The sequence below is a fragment of the Pelodiscus sinensis genome, chromosome 10 (assembly GCF_049634645.1).
Source record: "Pelodiscus sinensis isolate JC-2024 chromosome 10, ASM4963464v1, whole genome shotgun sequence".
Taxonomy (NCBI): domain Eukaryota; kingdom Metazoa; phylum Chordata; order Testudines; family Trionychidae; genus Pelodiscus; species Pelodiscus sinensis.
Genome location: NC_134720.1, coordinates 50,476,431 through 50,499,147, shown reverse-complemented (window position 1 = coordinate 50,499,147; position 22,717 = coordinate 50,476,431). Strand labels below are relative to the sequence as shown.

The following is a 22,717-nucleotide window of genomic DNA, read 5'->3' as shown; positions in this document are numbered from 1 at the left end:
GGGAATTACAGCTGATTTTGTGTGTAGCTACGCCCTGATTTTTACCTTTGGGAAGTCTCCTCAGTAACTCTAAAGTTGCCTTCTGTAGGAAATTGCTTCTAGACTAAACACCCTTCCGCTGCATTATTTCTCACAATTGTCTCCTTGCACTTGTGAGAAAAACCAAGCGACGATTACATTCTCAGTATTCTCAGTACAGGTTGGACGCCTCTCGTCCAGAACTCTTATCTAGAAACATCAGTTGTCCAGAATTATTTGAGTTCGTCGGATGACCACTTTTCATGGCTGTGACCAAGTTTCCTGTAACCCCATAAAGTTTGTTTAAAGCCACCAGTCCTAGCTCTCAGTGTTCTTGCTATTATTTAGCTCTGATTTACCCCTAAATGTCCTCTAAAAGCACAGTAAGCAGTGGAAATGTTAGTAATGCTGCTAGAAAACACTGGCCTCCTGTGATCCAGAAAACTCTCTTATACAGAAATGGTCTGATCCTGAGGGTGCCAGACGAGGGAGGTTCAACCTGTAGTTGGTATCATCCAGTCAAGACTGAGTTCACTGGTATTTGTTGCTCTGACTATACCGGTCTAGCTACAGCAGTACAGTTCATCTAGTATGGATACAATTGTATGAAGGCACTTAAAGCTGTATAGCTATTTCTTAACAGGAAGGGGAGTAAGTAATATTAGTCAAAGATATACTTTTATACCAGTAATCTGTATCCATATTAGGGGTTTAACTGGTATAAAAGTATATTGGTAAAAAATAATCTATCATCAAAATAATTATACCTGTAAAAATTGTGTGTAGACCAGGTGTGTCTGTGGCAGGCCTACCAATGCAAATAGTAACTAGAGACCTATCCTGTTCTCAGCCCCACAGCCATAGGCACAACTAGCTTTATTGCAGAGTGAGAGGAGGAAGAGGAGTTTGCACCCTTGCTTTTCCTATTCAACTGTATGTTATTCTTCAAGTAATTTTGATTTGTTTGGGTCTTTTTTAATTGTTTTTTTTTCTGTGAGTTATTTCTGTTAACTTATTTTTTTTAATCTTCTTTATTTTAATGTGTGCCTGTTTGTCCATCAAGGGATATTACTCTCTGAGCCCTTGTGATGACGGATATGTAAGTTTCTATATCTTCTTTGTATCTTTCACATTGCCTGCTGCAGCCTGTCACATTCTGTATTTCTCTGCTTGCTCTGTGTATGATAATTTCACTTGCTCTACATTACTCCATACCAAGTCACTGACTATTCTGGACATCACAGTTATTTTTTAAAACTGTATATATGGGTTTTGGGGATGCTTGCATGGAGAACAAGATACACATTCCAGGGCAACTCATTCGTGTGTAACACCTCTGACACAAGGCACCTTAGCTCAAGAGTTGCTGCATTAATGTAGCTCTAAGAGGAAAGTGGCTTCTTTATAAAATGGAGGAGATGTTTGTTTGATCTATGAGCCTTAATATTTAGCACTTGAATTACACACTGCATCTTCAAAGTTCAGTGCAAACATTAGCTAACCCTTGTACCAACCTGTTAGGTAAGTTGATAAACATCTTTACTTAAGATAACATGGCACAGGTTCATTTTCTGTCCCCCAAAAGAGCTACTTGTATTTTTTGTCACAAATCAAAATCTGGTATTTGAAAAATGATCAGATTGTCATACAATTAAAACCACATAATTTTCCTTTAAAAATTAAAAACCCAAATAGTACAGGGAGTGCCAACAGCACCTTCTGCACCCCAGATGGATATTTGTATTCTGACAATATTACAAGTGCATTGTAAGCATTTGATATTGCCCACAGACAGTGCATTCTTTGCAGAGAAAGGATATTAGTTTGTTAAACAATCGAGTATGAAATCAAACTACAAAGAGCTACTGACACCTCATTCAAAAATGTCAAGCAATGTTCTCTTTAGTAAATCCTATGTGTTTTCCTTGCACTACTTTTGACTTTATTAAGGATGTTTTCATAAAACACATTTTTTTTCTCTTCCATTTGCTGCTTTTAATTATTCTTCCCTTGAAAATACAGAGAAACCAGTACACCCCACCCTTTGTAAATAATCTTTTGTTTTAGGAAACTGCCCCAAAGTATCTCTGAATGCACTGGGCCAAATACAATCTTGGTGTACTTCCAATGTCCTGGAACCATTGAGTCCAACCCCGACCCACCTGTATTAAAAGATTACCTCCATTAAGCAACGTATTCCTGTTGATCCTTTACATGATCATGGATAACGAGCCTTGTGGATAAGGGAGAAGCGGTGGATGTCATATACCTAGACTTTAGTAAGGCATTTGATACGGTCTCGCATGATATTCTTATTGATAAACTAGGCAAATATAACTTAGATAGGGCCACGATAAGGTGGGTGCATAATTGGCTGGATAACCGTAGTCAGAGAGTTGTTGTTAACGGTGCTAAATCCTGCTGGAAAGGGATAACAAGTGGAGTTCCGCAAGGGTCTGTTTTGGGACCCGTACTGTTCAATATCTTCATCAATGATGTAGATATTGGGATAGAGAGTACGCTTATTAAGTTTGCAGATGATACCAAACTGGGTGGGGTTGCGACTTCTTTGGAGGATAGGGACATAATTCAAAATGACCTTAGCAAGTTAGAGAAATGGTCAGAGGGAAACAGGATGAAGTTTAATAAAGAGAAATGCAAAGTGCTCCACTTAGGAAGGAACAATCAGTTCCATACATACAAGATGGGAAGCGACTGTCTAGGAAGGAGCATGGCGGAAAGGGATCTAGGGGTCATAGTGGACCACAAGTTGAATATGAGTCAACAGTGTGATGCTGTTGCAAAAAAAGCAAGTATGATTCTAGGTTGTATCAACAGGTGTGTTGTAAGCAAAACTCGTGAAGTCATTCTGCCGCTCTACTCTACACTAGTTAGGCCTCAGCTGGAGTACTGTGTCCAGTTCTGGGCGCCACATTTCAAGAAAGATGTGGAGAAATTGGAAAGGGTACAGAGAAGAGCGACAAGAATGATTAAAGGTCTAGAGAACATGACCTATGAAGCCAGGCTTCATGAACTGGGCTTGTTTAGTTTGGAAAAAAGAAGATTAAGGGGGGACATGATAGCGGTTTTCAAATATCTAAAAGGGTGTCACAAGGAGGAAGGAGAAAATTTGTTCCTCTTGGTTTCTGAGGACAGGACAAGGAGTAATGGGCTTAAAGTGCAGCAAGGGAGGTTTAGATTGGACATTAGGAAAAAATTCCTAACTGTCAGGGTGGTCAAATATTGGAATAAATTGCCAAGGGAGGTGGTGGAATCTCCCTCTCTGGAGATATTTAAGAACAGGTTAGATAGACATCTGTCAGGGATAGTGTAGACGGAGCTTGATCCTGCCTTGAGGGCGGGGGGCTGGACTCGATGACCTCTTGAGGTCCCTTCCAGTCCTATGATTCTATGATGCTATCAATCTTCACTTGGTGTTTGACATTCCACTCACTTCTGCAGTGGCCAGTTGAGGTTTTAATAAGGAAGATTGCTTTCAGGTGAGAAATTAGCAGGTGTGAATGGACTCTTGGAGAATCAAGTATTGCTTTTTATGCTGATGTTCTTAGTTTAAGATAGAAAAATGCAAATAAAAAACCCCCCCCACTTATTTTCAAAACTCTCTCTGGAGCATTATTGACCCCTAGCTAGACAGCATCTGTTAAGCTCATAGCTGTGGTTCTTTTTTCTCTCTCACTTGCTTACTGTTACCATTCAATATGTCACTTCTTTACTCAGGTGTTGTATACATTCTAGTACACTGGTACTAGACTAGTGGGGGACCCTTTAATGCACCACGATAATTTTGCACTGTACTTTCATTCTTTTATAAGTAATTGATTTTTACTGCACGGGTTTTCTTTCTGAGGCTCCCTGAACATGCTATAAAAACTCCATGGCTCCTCTGAGGCACGCACAACACTGTTTTTCTGCATATAAAAGCCAAGGCCAGTGGTAAGCGGTAGCAAGCAGGGCAGTTGCCTGGAGCCCCATGCCACAGGGACCCTGCAAAGTTATGTTGCTCAGGCTTTGGCTTCTGCCTCAGATGGCAAGGTTTGAGGCCCCAGGCTTCAGTCCCAAGCAGGGAGGCTTTGGGTTTCTGTCCTGGGCTTCAGCAAGTCTAATGCTGGCCTTGCTTGGAAGGACCCCTGATACCAGCTCGTGGCCCTCCAGGGGCTCCAAACCCCTGCTTGAGAGCCTTTTAGCGTGGATTGTCAAACACCAAGAGAGGATCTATTTTGTATGAGAAAAGAGACATTTGCATAAGACCGAATACATGAAAATACCTGCAGTATGCTAGGAACTAACCATTTTCCTCAAGAATTAAAAACTCCGGGCAGATCTTCGGATCGTGTACATTGGCCTACTTCCAGTTATTTCAGTGGTGCTATTCTGTTTGACACAGGCTCAGAATATGGCCCATTACAGGTTGCATCTGGCTTTTGCTTGGCATCAACATATTATGAATATCAACAAGTTCAGCATCCAAACTGTATGCATACTGTTTATATTTCAGGGTGCAAGTGAGCTGCACAAATTAGCCTGAACTTGGATATTGAAACTTACATTTTCGTCAGGCAGCTATAATTTTAATTCTGACCTCAGTTATACTTCTGTAAATTCAGAGAGACTGCAGGTTTTACACTGGTTCCCCCTCCCCCCCCCCCGCCCCCGCAAGTAACTAAGATCAGAATCTGGCTTTCGGATGTATGCAGTACCATGTAAAATAATGTAGATGAGCCAGTTGGATGGATTATGAGCTACAGTATTTGTTAATCATCTTTGGGTTTTGGCTCTAAATTGACGTGTATTTGTTTTCTTTTATAAACATTGATTTCCCTTTGAACTTTTTTTTTATTGAGCCCTGATCACATTCATGCTTTGTTTCTTTCTGAAATGCAAGGTGGCCATCTGTAGCTACTTTTGCATTGTGACAGAAATACTTAAATTAATATAGCAACTGTATCGGCATTGGCAAGACCCAGCACAGCAACATTAGTCGTAGGCCTATGATGACCCTGCCAGACTGAGCTGTGCTTGGCTATTAGTCTTTTATTTCCTTACTGAAAGATGCCTAGTTTCTGTACTGCATTCACTGTCTACCTTCGAAAAACTGGCTAGCCCCAAGGCATAAGTTGTATGGGATTTTGTTCAGAATGAAACCTTAGGATGTCATGGATATACATATATATACTGAATGTTCCTCTTAATCATGTAATTGATAGCTTGCAAAATACTATTATTCAAATGTTTAAAATCTATCAGTGCCTGTTGCACATGTAGAAAGATCAGGGGCATGGGGATTTACAGTGGATGAGAAGCTGAATATGAGTCAACATTGTTCCCTTGTAGCCAACGAGGCTAATGGCATGTTAGGGTGCATTAGTAGAAGCATTACCAGCAGACCTAGAGAAGTGATTATTCCCCTTTTCTCGGCACTGGTGAGGCCACATCTGGAGTACTGCATCCAGTTCTGGGCCCCCCATTACAGAAAGGATGTGGATACATGGGAGAAAGTCCAGTGGAGGGCAACAAAAATGAAGGGGGGGCTGGAGCACATGACTCATGAGGAGAGGCTGAGGGATTTGGGCTTGTTTAGTCTACAGAAGAGAAGCGTGAGGGGAGATTTGATAGCAGCCTTCAACTAACTGAAGAAGGGTTCCAAAGACGGTGGAGAGAGGCTGTTCTCAGTGGTGACAGATGGCAGAATGAGGAGCAATGGTCCCAAGTTGCAGTGGGGGAGGTCTAGGTTGGATATTAGGAAAAACTATTTCCCTAGGAGGGTGGGGAAGCACTGGAATGGGAGTTGCCCCTCCCTAGGGAGGGGGTGGAATCTCCATCCCTAGATAGGGTTGCCAGGTGTCCGGTATTCACCCAGACAGTCCGGTATTTTTGCCTCCTGTCCGGTTAAAAAATACTGGACACCTAAGATATCCAGTATTTTCTGATTTCCTCCCCCCGCCCCCCGGCCAGGAGGCAAAAATGCCGGGCACCTGGCAACCCTACAAACACTCAGCTCTCGGCCTTTCCCCCCCCGATATCCCTCCGGGCCCCAACACTCCTAGCCCCCCGACCCCAGCCCCCATGCTTACCTGGTTCCGCAAAGCTGCCCGCACAAAATGACTGCCGGCAAAAAGACCAAGGGGAAGCAATGATTCCCCTGGGTCTTAGTGCTCAACCAGTCCCCTGTTCCTATCCCTGCACTCACTGTTAAAGGCGACATGCTGTTTTAATGCTGTTTTATTGGTTTTTTTTTGTTTGTTTTTTGCTTAATAAGTCTTGGAGTCTTTTTTCTCTCTCAACAAAATTCTTCAACAGAATTTTTTCCTGGTGTTTTTTAGCAACCCTATCCCTAGAAGATGTTAATTCCTGGCTCGGATGATTTAGTTGGGATTGTTCCTGCTTTTAGGGAACCTCCTGAGATCTCTTCCAACCCCATGGTTCTATGTTAAAATGGCCTGACGAGTCCTTTTAGTGTTAGCTAATTATAGCTAAAGAAGAACATTGCACTCAGTAAACTTGAAAACCTGAGGGGAAGCATTGCTGAGTCTGTGGATGGTAGAAGTCTACAGATTATGTCCAGAACTTTAAAAGGAGTCTGTATCTCCGTTTGAATTTTTTAGAGGTCTCCAAATGAAAAGGTTGGAAGCCACTGCTCTAGAATTTAGGTTGTAGAGACTCAGTCATTGTTAGTTTTAACCTTCAATGTGCTTAGTGGAAACCTAGATTACAATGAGTGTTTCTTTTGTTAAATGTTTAATAGGATCAATTTTGTTCAGATTGCTTTGTTTTCCCTCTGCCCTGTGGTAATTAATCATGTGCTGTGCCATTGTACATGGAATGTACCAGTTCATGAACCACAAGGAGTTTATTAAAGAGAGAAATGGGTTGTTGTGAGAGAGATCTCAGTGGTCCGACCTTTGCCCCAGGAATTGCTAACACGCCTGATTACCTGTGAGTTCCTGAGCCCTTGTTCTATGGCATTTGTCTTGGAAATGCCTCCCCTTACTAAAAATTGAGTTAGTCAACCAGTGTGCCTAATATATCTACTCTCTCCCAGATGCACTGCTCTGAGGCGCCACCAGCCTGAACATAGGCGAACGAGGCAGTTGCCTAGGGCGCCAGGTTTTAAGGAGGGCCAAATTAGACAGACGTCAATTTTTTCTCTTTTTCAAATATATTAATGTGTGTACTTGTAAAACAGGGCATCATGGCCACATCAGAAGTTGTTATGGCTGTGTATGTAAATACAGTTCACATGTGTCACAGCATAGCTTCAGAAGAGTGCATCCCAGGTGTGCTGCCTGCGGGTGGGATCTGGCAGTTCAGTCATTCTCAGTAGCCGAGCATTGGCCAGTCACACAGCTGAGTCAGTGTTACTCGCCACTTAGTGAAGTGTTGTGAGCTGTGATCCCGAAGTTGCTGTGCTCACAAAGAATTTCTGTTGTGTTGGACTTGGAAAAATTTGGTAAGAGGTTTTAACTAGGGATGCTAGATATATCGATTAATAATTGTGTAACTGCATCAAATCTTAACAGTTACATGATTATTTGATAGTCCTCCAGGGGGCGGGGCTAGCAGCCAGTTAGCTCCTGGTGCCATCCATGGGGAGCCCTGCTACCCCACGCTGCTCTCTCTGTGTCAGATAGAGGCAGTAGCACAGGGGGAGAGGGGAAGACAACTCTGAGGAGCCGGTACACATGGGGAGCCGGCTTAAAAGCCAGTTCCCATGCACATCGACTCCTGTCTGCCCACCTCACACTCCATGCTGCTGCCTCTCTATCAGAGGCAGCAGCGCGATGGGGAGAGGGTGGTGGGTGGCTCTGTGGGATACGGTGCTCATGTATTAAGTATGCCTCAGTTGCTTGTCAAAAGCAAGCTGAAAGCATCTTGGAAACTGAATCTATAGCCCTATAAAGCATAAAAGTAACCACAGTGTTTGGTTTTCAAATGACCTTCTGTAGAAATCAAATAACTTTCTAGCAATATTTTACTGCTGTTCTTGTTCTCATAAAGTTATTACAATATAGGCCCAAACAAGTTCCAAATATAAACTACATTTATTGCAAAATTATTATTTATTGTAACTCATGTTAACATACTTTCTGGAGCATTGTTGTTTTCTGGCAGAGTCAAACACTGTCTGTTCTCTGGTTGTGCATTATTTAACAGCCATGAGCATTTATTTAATTTGATTGCAATCCCTATCCCTTATCTAGCACATTTCATCAGTAGATCTCAAAGCAATTTACAAAGGAAGCCAGTACAGGTTGGACCTCCCTTGTCTGGCATCCTCGGAATCTGATAGGTCTTGGAAAAGAGAGTTTGCCGGACCGGGAAGGTCAGGGCTCTTCCAGGAGTGCTGGCCTCCCGGCTGGCTTCCCTCTTGGCCACTGGCCCCTCTCCTGGCCCCCAGCAGCTGCCAGCCTGGCTGTGTTTCCTGCCCAGGGGCTAAAGGGCTGGCCAGGATCTGCTTCTGGCCTTCCAATGGCTGCCGGGCTACTAGCTGCCCACTGCCAGGGCTCTCTGGTCCAGGGTTCTCTGGTTCAGCAACATCCATGGTCCTGGTGGACTTCTGGACCACAGTCTGGACTTCTGAATAGATGTGTCCCCTCAGTTCTCCAGCCTGGGGTGCCTTTTACATTGCTTGGCTATGATAACAACCTCTCCTGGCCTGTTCTCTTACAGCCTCTAGTCTAGCATGTCAATTATTCACAGCTGTACTGTATGAGTGCTTAGCCAGCCACCCATTACAGAGTGACACCAGCAAATTTCTAGAACCAGACTTGTCCCCAGAATGTGTGTCTTGTACTGCCCAGCTCATTCCTTCTGGACAATACAATTAATTGGAAATCTGTCATTTTATTAGTAGGAAATGATATGAACAAATCCAGTTATCTCAAATGAAATTTCCCAAATATTTCAGTTTAAGCATGCACTGGTCCAGATAAAACAATAAAACAAGTGTATTAACTACAGAAGGAAAATTTTTAAGCAATTACAAATAATGAGGCATAAGTCAAAATTGATTACAAAGTTATAAGGGAAAATGCCCACTAATACCTTACTTTACAATCTAAGGGTACATCTACACAGCGACATTATTTCAAAATAATATCGAATTACTGTCAAGCTTGAGGACTTCTTACTTCAACTCCTGTAACCCTCATTGTACGAAGGGTAAGGGAAGTCGAAGGAAGAGAGCTCTGTTTCAAAATAAGTGCTGTGCAGACGCTCCCAGCTTCAAAATAAGCTATTTCGAAATAAGCTACGCAGTTGATGTAGCTCAATTTTTGCATAGCTTATTTTGAGTTAAACCCTACTGTGTAGACGCACCCTAAGTGAACATAAAGCAAAAGGGTCTCTCTCACCACATGTTCTTTTATAGTCTGACTTGGCTGGATGCCTTTTAGCCAGGACCTCTCCTCCAATCCACTGTTCTTTTCCTTGTCCCTCAAGTTTTTTGGTTGTTGTATGCAGAGAGAGGGAACAGAGGAGTGATCTGAGGTCTCTGTTCTATTTTTATCCATTTCCTCCTCTTTGAGCATCCTTTCCAGTTGGGGTTCAGAAGACAGGAAGTTTGAGGAGATGGACACATCTAGCTGTTTCTTTGCCTACATGTAAATTTCTTGCACTCACCCTTTTTCTTTCCAAAGAATGGCCACTTACACAGGTAACATAGTCCATCTAATGATGCTGACACCAATCTGAGATGCTGGTTACCCTTTTGTCTCTTGAAAAGGGGGGAATTGATTTGAAGCTGTTTCCTTAGACTTGAAACATGGCTTATACAGTAGAGTTTTATAACTTTACATACAAAGTTGTCACACATTTTAGCAGGACAGTAATGTTCAGTAGATTACGAGTTTTCAAATGATTCCTCACTTTGTACAAAATTTATCCTACTCTTGTAAAAAGGATGAAGATATGTAAACATTATCGCATACCCTGCTGGGGATCTGTTGTATTTTCTTTGCTATTGTTATTTTGTCCTTCCCCCACCCACATTCCAACTTACCCATGAATACTACAGAGGTGCAGTTGCAGCATTTTAAGTGTTGATAAGGCCTAGGATGGTCAGAATGATTTGTTTAAACCAAACTTACCTTTTAATATTGACAAAAGCATCAAGAAAAATGAATAAAAATAACTGGAAGGTAAATGGAATGAATGTTTATATATAATACTAGATGATTTACCCACATTTCTTGGGTCCTTAATTCTATTCATTTTGTTTTTAAAAAATAAAATGAAAATGTCCAGGCTTCATTGAGAAGGTTCAGTTTGCAGGCTGCCCCGGGGAGAGAGGACTATCCCAGTCCCCTCTTACTGCAGCAGGTTGGAGCCAGGTGAGAAGCCCCTCTCCATGACCTCTGCAGCTCCAGCAGGCACAGCCAGGGGAGGAGTCCGTGTCCCCTGGTTGGGCAGGTCTAAGTTCGTCTCCCCCTATGCACTCCCCAGCCCAAGTGAGCAAGCTATGCAGAAAACTGTGCACTTCCCCTTGCTGCCTGACAAAGGGGAACAGTGAGTAACGTCCCCATATGAATTGGGTGTAAGGAGCTTAAGCCCCCCCTGGCCTCCCTAAAGGGTGTCGGGGGGAAATGGGGTGGGAAGCTCAGGGCTGGGGCAGTCCTGGACAGGGGGCATGTGTCCCCAGCCAGCTCCTTTTACCACCTGATGATTCTGTCCCTTTTCTGTATGGTTTACATTGAATCATAGAACACTAGGACTGGAAGGGCCTTTGAGAAGTCATCAAGTCCAATCCCCTGCACTCACAGCAGGATAAAGCATCGTCAAGATCATCCCTGTTTGATAGATGTCTGTCTAACTTGCTCTTAAATCTCTCGGAGATTCCACAACCTCCCTAGGCAATTTATTCCAGTGCTTAACTATCCTGACAGTTGGGGTATGTCTACACAGTGGCACTATTTCTCGATAACATCCGTTATCCTGAAATAACGTTCTGCGCATCTTAACAGCATGCCTGTTATTTCGAACGGCATTTTTATTCCAGCGTCCTGTAAACCTCATTGCATGAGGAATAAGGAAGACACCAGAATAGTGATTTATTTAGAAATAAGTGCTGTATAGACAGCGCCAAATTTCGAAATAAACTATTTCAAAATAAGCTACACAACTTGTGTAGCTCAAATTGTGTAACTTATTTTGAGGTACGAGCTATTGTGAGGACGTACCCTTAGGAAGTTTTTCCTTAGTGTCCAACCTAAACCACCCTTGCTGCCAGTTAAGCCCATTGCTTCTTGTCCTATCATCAGAGGTCAAGGAGAAAAATTTTTCTCCCTCCTCCTTGTAACACCCTTTTAGATAGCGGTTTTCAACTATCTTGTCCCCTCTCAGTGTTCTCTTTTTTAAACTAAACAAGCCCAATTCTTTCGGCCTTCCCTGACGGGTTATTTTTTGTTGCTCTTCTCTGGGCCTTCTCCAATTTCTCCACATTGTTTCTGAAATGTGGTGCCCAAAACTGGACCCAATTATCCAGTTGAGGCCTAATCAATGTAAAGTAAAGGGGAAGAATTACTTCTCGTGTCTTACTCACAACACTCCTATTAATGCATCCCAGAATCATGTTTGCTTTTTTGCAACAGTGTTACATTGTTGACTCATATTTAGCTTGTGGTTCACTATGACCCTAAATAACTTTTTGCAGTACTCCTTAGACAGTCACTTCCCATATTGTATATGTGAAACTGATTGTTCCTCTTTACGTGGAGTACTTTCCATTTGTCCTTATTGAATTTCATCCTACAAGAAGCAATCCCATTCCAGGCATATCGAATATAAGAACGATCATACTGGATCAGACCAAAGGTCCATCTAGCGCAGAATCCTGTCTTCCAACAGTGGCCAATGCCAGGTGCCCCAGAGGGAGTGAACAGAACAGAGAATCATCAAGTGATCTCTCCCGTCACCCATTCCTATCTTCTGACAAACAGAGGCTAGGGACACCATTTCTGCCCATCCTGGTTAATAAGTATTGATGGACCTAACCTCCATGAGTTTATCTAGTTCTTTTTGAACCCTGTTAAAGTCTTGGTCTTCACAACATCCTCTGGCAAGGAGTTCCACAGGTTGTGCGCTGTGAGAAGAAAAACGTTTTTGTTTGTTTTAAACCTGCTACCTATTAGTTTCATTTTGTGACCCCTAGTGTTTGTTATGGGAAAAAGTAAATGACTTTTCCTTATTCACTTTTTCCACACCAGTCATGATTTTATAGACCTCTATCATATCCCCCCTTAGTCTCCTTTTCCCTAGCACAACCAAACCCTTACATTGCTTTACATTATAAGAGGAAGCTGTATACTGAATTTGGTGGTCCTAGCTCTTAACATTTAGGAGTTCTTGAACAAACAGGAAAACACCTTCAAATGTATAGTAGATGATACGTTTGAAAGACTTTTCCACTGTGAAAAGTAATTCTAGCATCATAGGAGAACAGCTGTCAAGTCAGGTTAATTTTAAGGCCTTAAGAACCATTAATTAGCTGTGGTGTACATTCTTCTTTGATGTAAACATATATAATGACTGGCAATGGAATTTTAATTCTGTTCTATTTATGAGAGAATTGTTCTTTGTATTAGTAAGGGATACCACTGACCATTGTGAAATCTAAGTGCTCAGTGGTATGTGAGATGGTGTCATTAAATATTCTCTATGGTGATTCCTGCCTTTCGTCTTCTAAATTTCTAAACTTCCCTGTTTTAAATTGGACAATAGGCATTGATTATACAGTCTCTCTTGAAAGAGCTTGGGTTATAAAGGAAGACCAGCTTTAAAGGCATAAGTGGTAATGAGAGCTTTTTAGAAATTGAGCAGGAGTAATCATCATGAAAAGGAAGACACTGAATATTCTGTGAATATTGCACACAGTTGACATCAGTGGAATACATTCCAGGGGACCCTTTTATGCCAGAATATTTTTCCCAGGCATACCCACAGTCGTCTTTAGTGAAGGCCGTTTATTAAAATGGATACATATTATACAAACCATGCTGACATTAACAAGTTTCTTAGGATGGGTGCTTCTCTCTGATCACCAAAAAAGGGCTTCTACTGAGGGAAACAAGGTTTAAAATGAATTAAGTTAAGATAGGGCCAGAAACAAGCTTTGCTGCTGTGAGTTGCTCTTCTGAGGCCTGGTCTGCACTACTCGGGAAAGTCAAAGTAAGATATACAACAATGTATCCCGTCCACGCAGCAGGAAGTCAACAGGAGCAAATGCTCAGAAGGAATAGGAGTACCAGGGCTGACCGGGGTGCCCTTTCAGTTCAATCCAGCAGGTATATACTACACCTGTTAAATCAAACTCCAGAAGATCAACGTCGCTCTGTAGTGCAGAGGTGCCATGATAGTCATGTTTGTTTACATTGCTTTAAGTAGGGTCTATATCTTCCTTTACTTTGTACATCACTAAGGACAGGACAAAGCTCCCTAGATAAAATTCCTATTTTCTATCTTATATCTGAGTTTGAAACTATCTACATATATTTGGACTTAAGCTTTCATGGGCAAAGACTCACTTTGTCAGATGCATCTTATGAAGTGGATCTTTGCCCATGAAAGCTTAAGGCCGAATAAATTTGTTCAGTCTTTAAGGTGCCACAAGACTCCTCCTTGTTTTGCAGTTACAGATTAACACAGTTATCCCTCTGATACTTATTTTTGTAAATATAGAAGAGTACTTTTTTCAGCCTTAAAGAGTATTTTAAAATTATTAGAGTCATTCAAGACCTTCCAAGTAGCCCATCATTTCCTTCAGGGACTGTGTGTCCTCAGGGGAGTCATATGAAATACCAGGCTAACTGCTTACGATAGCCCACTACCTGTAAACCTGTTTTTCCTGCTCCCTGTTATCACTTTTTGCGGGTTTTTTTTTGAATGATTGGATCTTCTGTGGGTAATTTTTGGCGTATGTCTGCAAAGAGAAGGGTCAGTCCTGAGCAATAGACATTGATTATACAATCTGTCTTGAAAGATCTTGGGTTATAGAGGAAGACCAGTTTTAAAGGCATAAGGGGTAATGAGAGATTTGTAGAAATGTAATCATAATGAAAAGGAAGACACTGAATATTCTGTGAATACTGTGCAGTCAGCCCTTTTTACTTGGGAGCTAGTGTCTGATCCAGCTCCCACTGAAGCAAAAGCAATCACTTACATCCCTAGCTAATGCCGGAAGTAAGTGACTAGTCACTTTGCCCCACCCTGTCCTGTGCTGCCTCTATCAGAGAAAGGCAGCAAGGGGGGAGCAGGATCTGGTACTGGGGGGAGCTGGCTTAAAAGCGGGTTCCCCCCAGCACCATCTCCACAGGGAGAAGGATGAGCGCAGTGGGGAACTGGCGATGCTTCTACCTTTGAAATGCAGCAAGCGCAGGACTCTTGCTCCATTTCAAAAGCAGAAGCGTTGCGGGGAACCTTGGGTGAGCTGGGGACTCAAACAGCCCCCAGCTGGACCCATGCTCCTGGCGGCGCTTTGCTTTTGAAATGGAGCAAGAGTCCTGCGCTTGCTGCATTTCAAAGGCAGAAGCACCGCCAGTTCTATTTGATTAGTTGATTAATCTAAATTTAACATCCTTAGGGTTAGCTGTGTTTAAGTACGTTACGGTGGCACTAGTGATAGACTCCAGACCTCATAACGCTGATGAGCGAGAACACTGTCAATTTGGTTTAAAAAGCACTGCCTGCATACAATTTGGATTAACCTCTTGTGTTTCCTTTTCTTTTATCCAGGCATCCACAATGTTAAGAGCATCTTTAGCCCCTGTGTAAGTCTTTCTTGCTGACTTTGCTTGGTTATCAGTAAAGAGAGTGCATGGGAGGAAACATAAGATAGCCTTATTGGGTCTCTGGGATAGCTGCGGGGAGGTGACCTCCATGCTCCTGAAAAGGGCGGGGCCACAGGCAGAAGGGATGGGGCTGAGGGCAGCTAACCATGAAGTTGGTACAAATTGTATCGACTACACGATTAGTCAGTTACCGGCTTCTTAACATCCTTAGTACATAAGAACAAAACCGATCTAGGGAAAGGAACTTGTGAAGAAATCATCATTTCCTTGCAGTGCTCTGTGAAGAAGCAGTATTGTGCTAGTGCATAAGAATAGAACGTGATCAGGTTGCTTTTTTGAAACTAGATTTGCTCTTCTCCATAGCGTTAACAGCCCCCTTAAAGAACTTAGACAGGATTTTAATAGTGTCTGGTTTCCCATCTGCCGTATAGGAAAATGCAGGAAGTGCCGTTGTTACCCTCTTTGGATTATGAGAAGCTGAAGAAAGATCTGATCAGCGGGAGCGACCGTCTTAAAACTTTCTTACTGCAAGCTCTGCGCTGGGTAAGTGAGATTTGTAAGTCTCACTACAAATGAAGAAGGATCTCGTGCTACTGGCTTAGGACCTTTCTCTAGAGCTGGAGCCAAAATTTAATTTGCAGACAAGATGGTTCACATCTGGAGTAAACTGTCTTCCTTCATCATAGGATGGTGGGAGGGGAGCAGAGAGAAAATGCAGAGGCTTTTCTGCTTGTGTTCCCGTTAATGATGTTTGCTGAGGCTCTGAAGGTGCAGGCTGGGAGAAGAATGCAGGCTTGGTTTGTGATGGTGGCAGTAAGACTCTCTTAACTTCATGCCACAGAAAAGGGGAAGCTGATGGAGAGATTGACAAGGAAAGCTGAGCTGGGCAAAATGACAGGCAAGGAAGATGATCATATAAACCAGGTGGATGGAGTGTAAACTTGGTTTTTTCATCCAATTGTGCACCCATTTTATAATGCTGTCTAGACCATATTTCCCTACTTGGCCTAGAAAACTATCAAGGAATTAGTTTAAAAAAATCAAGTTCTGTTTTTGGTACCTAAAACTTTCTGTAAAAGATAGTGATGTATCGGAAACTCCAAATTGAGTCCAAATTTAACAAAGATTTGCATTTGTGCCAAGCACCGCTAGTCAGATTTTTTTTAATGGTTCCCTTGCTAGCCATACTTTTCATTAATGGTTCTATCTTGCTAATTAATTGAGCCCTACCATGGTTCCCTTTCCTGTCTGCCTTACAGGTCAGTGGTGCCTTTGCAGATGCTAACCAATTCTGAATAACAATTCTGTGGTGGGCCTCTGAGCTGAGAGCGCTAAACTCATTTGCTGTTCGACATCAAAGTTGAATTCGTCCTCTATGTGAGAGGAGGAGTCATTCTCCACAAAGAAGAATTCTTCTAGACACACTCTCATATTGGCATTAATTTGACACCCCTATTTTTGCAGCGTTTGACGACGTCTCATCCTGGTGAGCAGAGAGACACCGTTCTGCAAGCTTATATCAGCAATGACCTACTGGATATTCACAACAGTAGCCAGGTCAGCAAGAGAAGGTCTTACCCTGGTTTGTGTGTGACATTGTTTATTTGTATAACGTGCTGCTCAGAGAACCCTGTGTATTACAGCACTGCAAATAATTGAAAAGATGTCTATGTGATCTCTTGGATTTAGACATACATTTCAGAATACGTTGACCACTAATACAGATTGGCTGTGTCTACACTGGCCTCCCTTTCGGAAAAGGGATGCTAATGTAGCACTTTGGAATAGGCAAATCCGCGGGGGATTTAAATATCCCCGCGGTATTTGCATTAACATGGCTGCCGCTTTTTTCCGGCTTGGAGATAAGCCGGAGAAAAGCGCCAGTCTAGACGTGATTCTCTGGAAAATAAAGCCTTTTCCGGAGGATCTCTTATTCCTACTTGAAAGCCATTCACTGTTGGGGGAAGGGCTGGTCTGCCTGTGTTTGGAAACTGACCTTTTTCGTCCTAATTGCAGTGTTGGGGGATGACTACTTAGTGGTGTTTCATAAGCCAAAATGTGACATTTGTCATTTATGCAGTAGTAGGGCTCAGTCCTGCTAGGCCACATTCACCTTTGATTCAATGAGAGTCAGAGGTACACTGCACTCACCGGCAATGCAGCTTATAGACCAGGCTCTGAAACAGTTTCTGTAAGTGGTTCTCTGGGGTCAGTTTGCTGAAACATTGTGTGTGTTTCTTCATGGTTAGTGTTGTGCTGTTTATAGCAAGCAGTTGTGTTTCTAGAGTTCTTAATTTGCATGTTAGTGTGTAGCACATGTAGAGACAGGGAAATTCATTAATGCATTGGGGACTTGCCCCTGTGGCAGGTGAAAGTGGTGGCAATTATACCATTCACTTCAGTAGGAGCGGAATCAGACCCTAACATAGGAGATTGGTCCTCACCTGTATAAGGACTCACTCGATAAATCGTTTCTGAGTAAATTACATATTGTAAGAGGATCCACTGAAGTCATTTCTCTGATGACCCAGAGTGAGAAGTAAACTAGGATTTTGATCATAAGATGCTCATACAATACAGGCAGTCCCCGGGTTACGTACAAGATAGGGACTGTAGGTTTGTTCTTAAGTTGAATCTGTATGTAAGTCGGAACTGGCGTCCAGATTCAGCCGCTGCTGAAACTGACCATACAGATTCAACTTAAGAACCCCAAGCTTCCCCAAGTCAGCTGCTGCTGAAACTGATGAGTGCTGATTCCAGGAAGCCTGGGGCAGAGCAACTCTGCCTCGGGCTTCCTGTAGTCAGCGCTGGTCAGTTTCAGCAGCGGCTGACTTGGGGACGCCTGGGGCAGAGCAGCTGGGGTGCTGCTGGGTTGCTCCAGTAGCACCGCTCCTCGGCGCTACTGGACCAACCCAGCAGCACCCCAGCTGCTCTGCCCCAGGCGTCCTGATTCAGCCACTGCTGAAACTGACCAGCAGCGGCTGAATCAGGACCTGGGGCAGAGCAGCTGGCGTGCTGCCGGGTTGGTCCAGTAGTGCCCAGAGCGGGTGCTGCAGGACCAATCCGCAGCTCCACAGCTGCTCTGCTCCAGGGTCCAAAACAAAAGCCTGGTCTGCTGGGGGGGGGGGAGCACACTATCCGCGCCCCCTCCCCCAGCAGACCAGGGACACGGGGAGCAGAGCAGCAGCGGCAGCGGGGTGCCGCGCCTCTGAGGCTTTGCTCTGGCAAAGTCTCAGAGGCGCGGGACCCCCCCCCCTCCCCGCGCGGCTGCGGCTTCAGTCCCAGTGCCTGTGGTCTGCTGGGGACCGTCCCCAGCAGACCACAGGCACCGGGACTCAAGCGGCAGCAGCGGGCGTTTGCAGAATGCTCTAGCCTACATACAGATTGGAAGGGATCTTCAGCAATTGACAGTCCAACTGTGTCATTAACAAAATCATGACTTTTATGTTTATTTAAATAAGAGTTAATTTTACCCATAGTCGAGGCGCACAGGTTGAGAACCACTGAAAATATTGAATAATTCCAGATCCAGGAGAGACCTCTATGGGACTACACTTGATATTCCTCACAATTCAACAGTGAACCATTAATAACTACTCTGTGGATATGTTTTTTCATCCAATTGTGCACCCACCTTATAATGCTGTCTAGACCATATTTCCCTACTTGGCCTACAAAACTATCAAGGAATTAGTTTAAAAAAAATAAAGTTCTGTTTTTGATACCTGAAACTTTCTGTAAAGGATAGTGATGTATTGAAAACTCTAAATTGAGCCCAAATTTAACAAAGATTTGCATTTGTGCTTTGTGAGCCAAGCACTGCTAGTCAGACTTTTCATTAATGGTTTCCTTGCACCTAAACATGCTAATTAATAGCTGTCAAACAGCAAATATTTCTATTGCAAGTAGTATTATTACTTAATGAGAAATGAACAAAAACTCTACAAAATAATTGTTTTATTCAAAGACACTTTATTAATTTAAGTGCAGTCAATTTAGATTTCCTTTCCTAGGGTGCTGCTTCATTATGACTTTACCATGCACATCAGAGTTTATTCTGTTTTGCCACCATACATACATATGGAATATCAAAGTCAAGTTGACAACTTGTTAATCTGCTTTTTTATATGATTCTGAAATTTGCTCTGCGTTGTTTACTATACCTATAAGTTAAAGCATTTCATAAGCCAGGACTGGAATTTTCCAGCTTCATTTATTTTCATAGAGTGTGCAGAGAAGTGTGCTGAAATTGTTACATTCCAAGAGTGAGGCGGTCCGACAGTACATAGCGAGGCTTATCAATGCTTTTGCTTCGTTGGCAGAAGGTAAGAGCTCCACTATAAAGGGCTGGCCCCATGTACCTTGGCACATGATAGATACTTCATTGTCATTGTGTGTGGAAATTTAAATACATCCTGTTTCTGAGCATTAGCTGTCCTTTGTTATGTTTGTCCAAGGTGTAGATTGTCAGTGTCTGTACAGTTGCCACTTGGACAGTTTATTTCAGCTTTTATTAGTTCAGTTCCAACCTTGTACAGTTTGTGGTCTTTGTAGGCTGTTAATATTTCCTGATTTGCACACTGTGCATTCTGTTTGTTATGCCTTGTGTCCCTTCATGGGGCAGCAAAGTGTGCTCTTCAACCACAGCAGTTGTGCATCTTGCAGAACCAAACTTGTAACTGTTCCCATCCCGCATCAATAATGTTCTGAAAATGCACATTTAAAACAACTACCTGAAAAACTGTCCAGTGATCAACGTCAACTGCAGAGTCTCCCAGCCCCTGCACTGTGTGCTAGTACTGAGACAGCAGACCTTGGTAACTGGTACTGTCCCACTCTCCTTCTCTAGCACGGTGAACATCTGTGCATCCCTGCTGCCCGGTCAGTTGCATGCTAAACTGGGATGGAGCTAGCTTCTAATCTTAGTCTCTTGGACTGGTATTGTCAAAGGGACTTGTAAGACCAGTATTTCTTAAACTGTATTCTGTGGCACACTGGTGTGCTGCAAGGCAGTCGGAGGTGTGCCACGGAGAACAGAATTCAAAATGGCTCCCCTTAAAGGCCCCCGACTCTTTTCCATCCCGACCTTTTTTTTTTCCCTCAACAAAAAAAATACTTCGTGTTCCTCATAAAAAAAATTATTGTTTGGTGTTTCTCAGTCTTAAAACGTTTAAGAAACACTGCGTTAGACGTAGGTACCCAGCTGCTGTTAAAAGTCAATAGGAGCTGGACACTTAACATTCTTAGGCTCCGTTGGGAATCCCAGACTTGGGTGTTAGCCCACCGTAAGCAATATGGTAGAAAGCACATGGTTGCATATGGTAGCTGGGTCTGGATAGTACAGCCAAAGCACTAGCTTGGTAAACTGGCACAGTTGCTCCAAATGGGTGGAAACAGTTTTAAAAGTGATGTGTTTTGTGCACATTGTAAGTTTCTAGTGAGGGTTTCTACTGCCTTGTTAGAGAAGGTGGGCTCATGCCATGTTTCTTTGCAAAAGGGGAGGGAGGCTCTCTGTCACTGGCTGGGATCTCAGTTTCTATTCTTTCATCACTGTTTGCATCAGGTCGCCTCTACCTTTCCCAGAACCCAAAGTTGCTGCAACTGCTGGAGGAAAGGCTGAAAGCTGAAGACAAGGATTCCCTTACTCGGGAGAATGTTCTGGGGGCTTTGCAGAAATTCAGCCTCAGGTGATGATAGCCCAGCAGGCAGTGGTGACAGCAGGAAGGGAAATGCAAACTAGTTAGGCTCTGTTCAGGGAGGAAAGAAGAGCACTTGATTTTTGTCTAACAATCATCAGAACCCACTGAGGCTGATGAAAGAAGTGCCATTGATAACTGGAGAAGGACTCCACTCTGCTGGCAGAATTAGTCTGATTTCTTAGCAATTGTCAGACTCAGGTGAATTTATTCACATTAGTGTCTGTGTATGACAATATGGATTTTTAATTGCATAACCTCATTGAAACACTGTCAGATTCCTTGTCTTGAAAGTCTTAAAAAGCTATTCGAGGACCAAAAAACCTGTGAATTCCTATAGTCATCTTCCACTCAGTTGTCTGCAAAGGATGGGGTTATGGTTTGCCCTCTCTGCATGGAATTAGCTGGTTTTCTTCCTCGACCCACTTATCCTCTCAGTCTGGAGCCATTCATTCTGAGGCTCTCTCTCTCCTGGCTTTTGTGATAATACTTCTGCCTTAGAAAATGTGCTGGAAGGGCCCCCACAGTAGATTTCTCATGGGACTGAAGGGAGGCAGAGGATGTCTGACCCTCTTGAGTCATTTATACTTGTTCTACGTCCCTTCCTCTCGCAGAAGAGCAGCAAGGAATCAGTCTTATAGCATTACAAAAGATGTTCAGTCTCTCTTTTAAACTGAGGTTAAAAGTTTGCCTTTGAAGAGGGTGGGTTTTAAATTTCTCTAATTTAAAACCTGACTGGGGAAAAAAAACATTTAAATACACCATAAAGTAGAGGTCCTACATTGGACCCCTGACATAGAGTAGATTGAATTTATTTACTTTCATTCTGATTTTCATGGTATCGGACAAATGTCTACTTTTTGTACCATGCTGCTTGGAATTCCTGCCAGAAAAAAAGTCAGATGCCATTCCTAGGGTATGTCTAGACTGCATCCCTCTGTCAGCACAGGGATGCAGATTAGGCAGGTCGACATTGCAAATGAGGCAGGGATTTAACTATCCCGTGCCTAATTTGCATATAAATGGCCACCATGTTTTGCTGACTCAGCAAAGTGGCAGTCTAGAGAGGGATCTGTCGAGAAAGAAAGCCATAAATGGCCACCACGTTTTGCCGACTCAGCAAAGTGGCAGTCTAGAGAGGGATCTGTCGAGAAAGAAAGCCTTTTTCAACAGATCCTGTAATTCTCCTTGCAGGAGGCATAAGGGATCTGTTGAAAAAGGCTTTTTTTTCTTGACAGATCCCCCTCTAGAGTGCCACTTTTTGCTGACGAAGTGCTGGGTTGCCAAACCGCGGTGGCCATTTTTATGCCCCCTTGAGAAAAGGAGCATTCTGTTATAAAGAATACAGGGGAATTTATTAACTATTATTTTGACATTGAGCACATTATGGTGCAATAGGCTGCAAAGAATTTAAAATGATGTATTTTTAATACTAATATTTAATCTTGTGGAAAGGCTGCTACATATACCCCATATGAAGACTTTTTCTTTATATCAAATGTTCCCCAGGTATTGCCCAAGTCTGGGGTGGGGATCCTGTTTTGGTTCGGGAGCCAAAAAAACCCAGAAAAATCAGTTGAGGGCTGCACACAACTGAGAATCAAATATCCAAAAACCAAATCCTCACTGACTGAGAAGGACTGAGAAGGAGAAAGATACTCCCCACATTCTCCTTGCACACCAGAGCCTAGTAGGGCCTAGGCTAGTAGATTTGCTGTGCTCCAGCTCTGCAGAGAGGAGCCTGGAGTCTGGACCGCCAGCGCAGGCTCCCCAATGCTAGGGGGAGCTCTGAGCCTCGGGGGCTGGATCCAGGCAAACTGGGGGGCTGCATGTGGCCTCTGGGCCTTAGTTTCCCCATCCCTGGTCTAGTCCATGCCACAAATGGCAATCCACGAGTGCAGTAAGCTCGGTGAGGGAGGAACTATCTGGATCAATTGCCCAGCCTTTTAATAAGAAGAGAAATACGTATTTTTGTTCATTAAAAGCTACTTCTGGACAACTTGAAAATTAAGCTTAAAGTGCCATGGACTTTAGATAAAATGAAGGTAATGAACTCTTCAGCACAAAGTTTCCACCAACAAAACAACATCTTGTTTCAGGCTTAGACACCAGGTAGAAGGAGTTCTGCAGCACAGTTTTGAGTTTCTGGTGGATTTCTTGCTTTGCTAGAGAATGAACTACCTACCACATTGCGGTGGGTCA

At 43.1% G+C, this 22,717-nt stretch overlaps 1 protein-coding gene across 12 annotated transcripts in view; it reads left to right on the top strand.

Moving 5' to 3' along the window:
- ARMC9 (armadillo repeat containing 9) overlaps positions 1-22,717 on the top strand; it is a 100,780-nt gene that overhangs the window by 37,014 nt on the left and 41,049 nt on the right. For 10 of the 12 annotated variants that reach the window (XR_012906326.1, XR_012906327.1, XM_075938167.1 and 7 more), the window contains 6 exons: positions 1,082-1,117; positions 14,764-14,798; positions 15,251-15,362; positions 16,284-16,376; positions 19,045-19,144; positions 20,383-20,506. Coding sequence is in view for 10 of the 12 variants with exons in the window: in XM_075938167.1 (XP_075794282.1) it covers positions 1,082-1,117; positions 14,764-14,798; positions 15,251-15,362; positions 16,284-16,376; positions 19,045-19,144; positions 20,383-20,506 (500 nt within the window). In the remaining 2 variants the exon portion in view is untranslated. The remainder of the gene's footprint in view (positions 1-1,081; positions 1,118-14,763; positions 14,799-15,250; positions 15,363-16,283; positions 16,377-19,044; positions 19,145-20,382; positions 20,507-22,717) is intronic. The other 2 variants (XM_075938170.1, XM_075938166.1) reach the window with 1 other exon arrangement.